Source organism: Lottia gigantea (genome assembly GCF_000327385.1).
Source record: "Lottia gigantea unplaced genomic scaffold LOTGIsca_7, whole genome shotgun sequence".
In the NCBI taxonomy this organism is placed as follows: domain Eukaryota; kingdom Metazoa; phylum Mollusca; class Gastropoda; family Lottiidae; genus Lottia; species Lottia gigantea.
The window spans coordinates 2,814,654-2,821,651 of NW_008710370.1; the positions used below are offsets into that span (position 1 = coordinate 2,814,654).

Below are 6,998 nucleotides of genomic sequence, written 5' to 3' on the forward strand. Positions count from 1 at the left end.
CAGTAAATCAGGATACTTTCGTCCATCAGCCATACATTACGTTCCGATCAAGTACGATCGCCTGACGGCCATCGGCATGTATATAAGGACCGGACAAGGAAGGCCCGTACCATTTGTGCGAGGAAAAGTGGTGGCCAAGCTTCACTTCAGAAAGAGAAAATGACATTGTTGGGAAGAGGTAACATTCGAGTGTATCGTGGAGGTGTGCTCAGACAACGAGGGTCCGGATTTTTGTCCGGTTTAATGAACATGGTCAAAAAAGGGGCTGTGATGGCAGGCAAATCTTTATAGAGTGCGGGTAAACAGGCTATAAAAGATAAGATAAGTTGGAAAAGAGGTGTTGAAAGTTGTCCAAGGCAAAGAAACCGTCAAGGGTGGATTGAAAAACATTGTTCAAGATGCCGTCAAACCTGCTTTGAAATCCACGGTGTCAGAAACTTTGAAGAATGTTTTCGGAGGTATAAAAGACCGACAACCACCACGAAAGCGGACAAAGTCATCTGCAGTATGTTCTGTCAACATCAAACGAAAGAGAAGAAAGAAAGATATCTTCGATCATGACTTCAGTGATGCGTAATGATTCCTGTCCCTGTGCTCCTGATGAATTACAACAACTGTTTACCGTTCCTGATAGTACACAGCCGTTACCAAAGTAACCAAAGTTCGCAAATATCCACTGACCAGCGATTTGAACCATGATGGTCCCTTGGAATTTTTGATTCCTCATTCAAGTACAGATTTCATCGACTTGGCCAACATTAGTTTGTACCTGAAGTTGAAAGTAGTCAAAGAAGATGGGACGAATGTCGGTGCGAATAAAAAAGTCGGACCCGTCAACAATTTCTTTCACTCTTTGTTTAAAGATGTGAAAATTTGCTGAGTTTTGGTCGTGGGGCCAAAAACAACCAACTTAATCAACAAGTCATGTGGGAGAAAGACACGACAGACCAATTAGATAGTACACAAGCCGTTCAAACGGGAGCTGGTGATGCCATCGTACCCGTTGTTAACCATGGTTTGGGAGAAAGAAGAAAAAAGATGGGTGAAAGTTCAGAGTTTGAATTGCAGTCCCGACTACATGTGGATTTGTGTTTACAAGATCGTTATTTAATAGATGGTGTGGATGTTCGCATCCAGTTGGAAAGACAACAACCAAAATTTTATTTGATGTGGAACGAAAACAATGAAACGTACAAAGTGGAATTGATCAAAGCCTATTTGGAAGTACCTTTTGTTACGTTGGCACCATCAACCTACACGCGCATTGCTGAACAACTACAATCGAACAACGCCAAATATCCACTCAAGCGAGTAGTCGTCAAAGACATCAGCATACCAAGTCGTCGACGTTTTCACGTTTTGGATAATTTATTCATCAACGAAGTCTTGCCTAAACGTCTCATTTTGGGTTTGGTGGAGAACGATTCTTACGACGGCAATTCCATCAAGAATCCATTCAAGTTCCATCATCATCGACTAGAATACATCAAACTGATGAAAAATGGCGATGTGGTGGAAGAATATTTCATGGATTTTCCTAACAAACAAGCAACAACACCGTATTTAGATTTGATGAAAAGAGTAGGAATACTCAACAGCAAAGAAGATTTGGATATGTCTTACAACGACTATATTAAAGGCTGCACTCTTTTTGGTTTTGATTTAACCTCGGAGCAGATCAAGTCAAATTTCACCCCAAGTCGTCTGGAAGTTTGTCTTTGGAATTGAGATTCGAAAACGCTCCACCGAATCCACTTAATTTGCTATTGTTTGCTGAATACGACAATGTCTTGGAAATCGACGTCAACCGCCAAATTTTGGTGGATAGGTAAACCTTTGTATACTGCACAGTTGGAGGAAGGATTGAGTTGTCATATCCCTGAACAATTTGGCGGTGTCCTGGCTAGAAATCAATTACAAACGTGAAAACCAAACCGCTATCCCATGGCATACGCCGTTAACACTGATGACGAAGACCAGCCTGGAAAACATTGGACCGTGTTTGTGTGCGAAGAAAACCATTGTGATTTCTTTGATGTCCCCCAGAACTGTATGGAAAAGATTTTGCCGACTTTGCACAACGTCAAGGACCGGTACGACACAACTCCCAATGGATTCAAGGACTCCAAAGTGTTGTGTGTGGTCATTATTGCCTGTTTTACCTGTGTCATAGATTCCACGTACCCACACCAAAAGTCTTGTCGGTGTTTAAATCGAATCTGACTGAAAATGATTAAGATTTGAGGATGGCCAAACTTGTCGAAGATTTATGGATGTAAATACGTTATTGTTAAATTCTACGTTATAGTTATTGTTAAATTCTTTAGTTTATTATGTTATTATTGTTCATTGATTATAGTTGAATAAAGTTTTAAAAAAAAATACCACGTGTACCCTCGCGTGTATGCAATGTGCATGAGGGTACTCCAAACATTCGTAATGGGAGAACAATTCAGTTCGGCGCCGAGTAAGAAGTTCAAAACTTTCATCAAACTATTTCGTCCTTTAGAATATCTGAGTGGTTGCGTAATTCGCCATCAATGATTAGTCCTGGAATCTTCATGAACATGGTTCTGGTGGTACTTCTCGTTTTGATATCTTTGACTGACCCGAATCCGTCTCTCTCTAACTTCGCCAATTCAACTGAAAAGAATTATATTAAGGTGAACTTTTAAATATTTTTTCTTAATAATTACATACCTGGTCCTGTTTATTTGTGTAAAATTCTAAAATTCTAAGGTTCCTTCCGTCCCTCGAGGATTATGATTTTTAATTAACATTTATAATCCTTTGATCAATGAAAGAAACAAATTAACTTACTTTTAATGTTAGACACAATAGATCCTTTGATATGTTTCTGTACTTTTCGAATGCTTACAAGGGGTCCTTGACTCCGACAAACGCACTTGAGTACTTTGGTTCTGAATGGTTGACACTTTTTGAGTGGCACTGGTGTGACTTGTACTGATCTTATTGCCTGAAGAGGAACGCAATAAACATTGTAAAAAAGATTAACGTGAATAGATACCACTTTTCTTCAATATTAAGTTGGTATTTTATTATGTTTGAATGATTCACACGCACAATAATTCCATATAATTTTCCTTATTTCAAGTTAATTAACTTTGTTGTACATTTAAAGATCTATTGACATATGCTTGTGAAGAAGTTGTATATACTGGCTGAAGTTGTTTTATACTACAGTACCTACCTCTATGAAGATTGACTTCTGTTGCGAGATGGTGTTAAAAATCGATTTCGCCTGTTCTATAATTTCTATTTGAACCTCTGTTGGTGTTGGAGTCTGTGGTAAGCCATTTACTGCTGCTTTCCATGCATGCACTAATATATGCATGGTAACTGCAAGCTTAATGACGTGTTGCGTGTCCTTTGAGGAAGTTAAGGGAATATCATTCTCTGTAGAATCTTGTGACATTTTAATTAATAAATGTTTACTAACCATTGTCTGCATTGTACTTTTTTCGTATGAGATTAGCATATTGGTCAATCATGGTGATGTATTCTGCTTCAGCTCTTCTTGATAGACGATAACAACGGTTTGCATTGAGATGTTCATTATAGATGGACATGAATACAGATTCAAATGATTTCATATGACTGCGATTCAAAGCGGAAAGATTTTCACGAACTACATCCAATGGGAAAAACTGGTTTGGCTTCAAAGAAGAGGAAACGATCAAGTAGTCCATCGTCTCCAGTTAAATTTACTAACTCTGACAGTAGCGGATGAGGTTGAATCATTAGGCAAATGGACATTGATGTTTTGCTGAACCCTCTCGAGCAAGTTGATGAGATGCTTTGATCCCCTTTGCCTCCCCACATTTACACAGAAGCGAACGTTCCGATTCACCTTTAAGTTGTTTTTGGTTAGCGGTCATGTGCCCCTCGTCTCCTGTTAATAATCCATATCCGGATGCATCAATCTGGTGTTTCTGGATGCCTGCTGTAGTGTAACTTTCCAGTTGAATATTTTTTTTGAGATGGATGTGAATACTGTTTGCTCGGAAGAGAAATACCCAAAATGTTTGGGCATGTTTGGTTTTTGTACCAGTGTAATTGCTGACAAGCGCCAATGTATAAATTATCTGAGAAAAATGGGGATGTGGCACCGATATGAATGTGTTGAAGAGAAATGATATCAGCGACGAAAAAACCTGGCAATGTAAATTTTGTCAACGTAAAAAATCGTTTAGAAAAGATACAGCATTTGAGGTATGCACATTATTTATTTGAAGTAGGCATGTATATATATTAATATAGTAATTTATACCACAAGAAGACAAAATAAAAATGTTATTAATTTAACATGAGCATAGGGACAGCAACTCACCCACACTCTGCGCATGTCTTCCACACTTTGCGCATGAGTACATTTCACATATTTTTTGTACTATTTTTTGTACTGTTTCAAACCCTCAAAGAAACTGCTAACATGATTAATAATATTCTTGCCGATTTAGTCAAAACTAGTTATCTCAAACAGAAACAATATGATTATCTGTCTGCCAAACCTGATTGTCGCGAGAGACATTTGTACACTTTGCCTAAAATCCATAAGAATCCAACCAAGGAGTGGTTTATCTCGAATAAAATCCCTAAAGGCCGCCCGATTATATCTGACGGTGGTAGTGAGTCATATGCAGTGTCAGAATACATTGATCATTTCTTACTACCTCTAGCATGCCAACATCGCGCCTACCTTAAAGACACAACCGGTTTTGTCAATAAAATAAAAAATCTTCGAGTTCCCTCTAATGCTATTTTAATTTCTATCGACGTTTCTTCTATGTATACCAATATCGATAACACTACTGGTTTAACGGCAGTTCGTAAAGCTTTTAATAGATACCCAGATCCAAACAGACCCGACGATGCAATTCTACAGCTTTTAGAGATTTGTCTCAGTCGAAACGATTTCACATTTAATGGTAAAACATATTTACAAACTTCAGTTACAGCAATGGGCAAACGATTCGCCCCTTCGTACGCAAACCTTTTCATGGCAGAGCGGGAACGTGAGGTGTAGCCCCTCTGTCCATTTGACCCACTTTTTTACGGACACTTTTTGGATGACATTTTTATGGTTTGGACTTACTCTATCGAACAGTTTTGGGAATTCTTTGAAATTCTCAACAACGACCATCCTTCTTATCAAACTAACCGCAAACGTGAGTGACAAAAGCATAGACTTTCTCGCTACCACAGTCTTTAAGGGAGATTCCATAGCAGAAACAAATAAACTGGATATTAAAGTGTATTTCAAAGAAACTGATACTCATCAACTCTTGCACAAGAGCTCCTTAAACCCAAAACATACCTTTTCTGGTATAATTAAGTTTTACGATTTCATCGAATTTGTACAAGTTCTTCTGATTTCAACCAAGCCTGTACGATTGTTTTCTCAAAACTGAAAGAGCGTAGGTACTCTAAACGATTTTTACGAAACATAAAAAATTCCACCTTAGCACAGATAGCAGCTAAAAACAGACTTTATGCCGAAGTACCTCCAGGTTTAAGAAGTGCTCCATGTTTGTCCAGTAGATGCAAAACATGTCCCTTTATATCAGAAACTCATTATTTTGTAAGCAACTCTACGAATAAAAGGTACCCGATCCAGGAACATCTAACATGTGAACATTCGAATGTAATATATTTAATTTCATGCAAGAAATGCCCCAAACAATATGTAGGAGAAACTAAGAATAATTTACGAACTCGCTTTAATGCCCATAGGTCAGACATCAAATTAAAGAAAGACAAGCCTGTCTCTAATCATTTCAACCTCGATGACCATTCAATAGACGATCTCACCCTAATCCCAATTGAGCGTATAGAAATTGACTTGCCCGAAGATGAAATTACCAAATTCCGTCAATCTAGGGAGGCCCATTGGATTGAGACATTGAATACAGCAAGACCTATAGTACTAAATATTCATCATAATGTAGCATAGCACCCTTTGTTGTCCCGTTTAATATAACCAGCAATCGAGCAAGCAAGATAGTTCATGCCCACTATAAGAGCCTTCAAGAGAAATTCCCCCATGTCTATAAGCAGAAAATGATAGTTGCATATTCGAAAAATAAGAACTTAAATGATAATATTGTTCATAGTAAACTAAAAACAATCAGTACATAACAGATACTATACTTGTCGCCCATCGGGCGAGTTATTTTTTCTAATTTCAGGTCAGAATAAGAACAGAAGAAAACCCAATATCAAGACCCTTAATCCTAATTTCTAAATAAAGTGTCTGCTCCACCCTAGGCCTGTACATTTGGGAGAATCAAACCCTCCCTTCCCCGAAACCTAACGAAGACCCTAAAGGCAGCTGGACTATATTTAGCATAAAAGAAAACGACACCCTTAATTTGAAATACTTTTTATTTCCAATCCGGATGTGCAGACATGCGCAGAAAGTGGATGACATGCTCTCCCTAATCGCATCTTTAATACACCTCAATTATTATTATTATTAATTGTTTTTTTCTGCTTATGTTTGTTTTTGTATGTTTAACTTTTTTTGTGGTGAGAGTGGTTCACACATTTTTGAAATTAACCTTTAAGTTAATTAAACTTATGCATGTTTTCCTAAAACCAATAACAATCGATCACTGTGGTAGCACCAGTCGTCTAGCGTCCTGCGTTGCAGTCGCAATTTTTCTTCTCATTTTTCCTAGCATAATGCATCAGATAAAACACTGATATTTGTTTGAAATTTTATAAGGATAAGATGAAATGTGGGATGTATTTACTTCAAACGGAGGCGACATCTGCCTTCCAAATGCTCAATTAAGAGGCAGTTAATTAGAAGATGTTTTTCTGATACAGAAAAGTAGACTACCTCTTCAGAAGATTCTACAAATAATATATTGCTTCTGTTTGGATTTCCAAAGATACCAATGTGAAAAGTTGTTGCCAGAAGTAGACCAACGATCAGTTATTGAGTGGTACAACATTTACAGAGATATATGCAC

General features: G+C 37.8%; 2 protein-coding genes across 2 annotated transcripts in view; one reads left to right on the forward strand and one right to left on the reverse strand.

The window, feature by feature from the left end:
* Positions 1 to 1,728, forward strand: part of LOTGIDRAFT_155057 (hypothetical protein) — a gene marked incomplete at both ends in the record, with an annotated part of 2,589 nt that extends 861 nt beyond the window's left edge. Inside the window, one exon of the mRNA XM_009065562.1 lies at positions 864 to 1,728. Within this exon, the coding sequence (XP_009063810.1) occupies positions 864 to 1,728 (865 nt within the window). The remainder of the gene's footprint in view (positions 1 to 863) is intronic.
* A 760-nt stretch (positions 1,729 to 2,488) lies between these two features.
* Positions 2,489 to 3,436, reverse strand: LOTGIDRAFT_155058 (hypothetical protein; the record flags this gene model as incomplete). The annotated part of the gene is made up of 3 exons (XM_009065563.1): positions 2,489 to 2,643; positions 2,821 to 2,977; positions 3,212 to 3,436. The coding sequence occupies 3 exons, from the start codon at positions 3,434 to 3,436 to the stop codon at positions 2,489 to 2,491; spliced, it is 537 nt and encodes a 178-aa protein (XP_009063811.1).
* Positions 3,437 to 6,998: the final 3,562 nt, after the last annotated feature.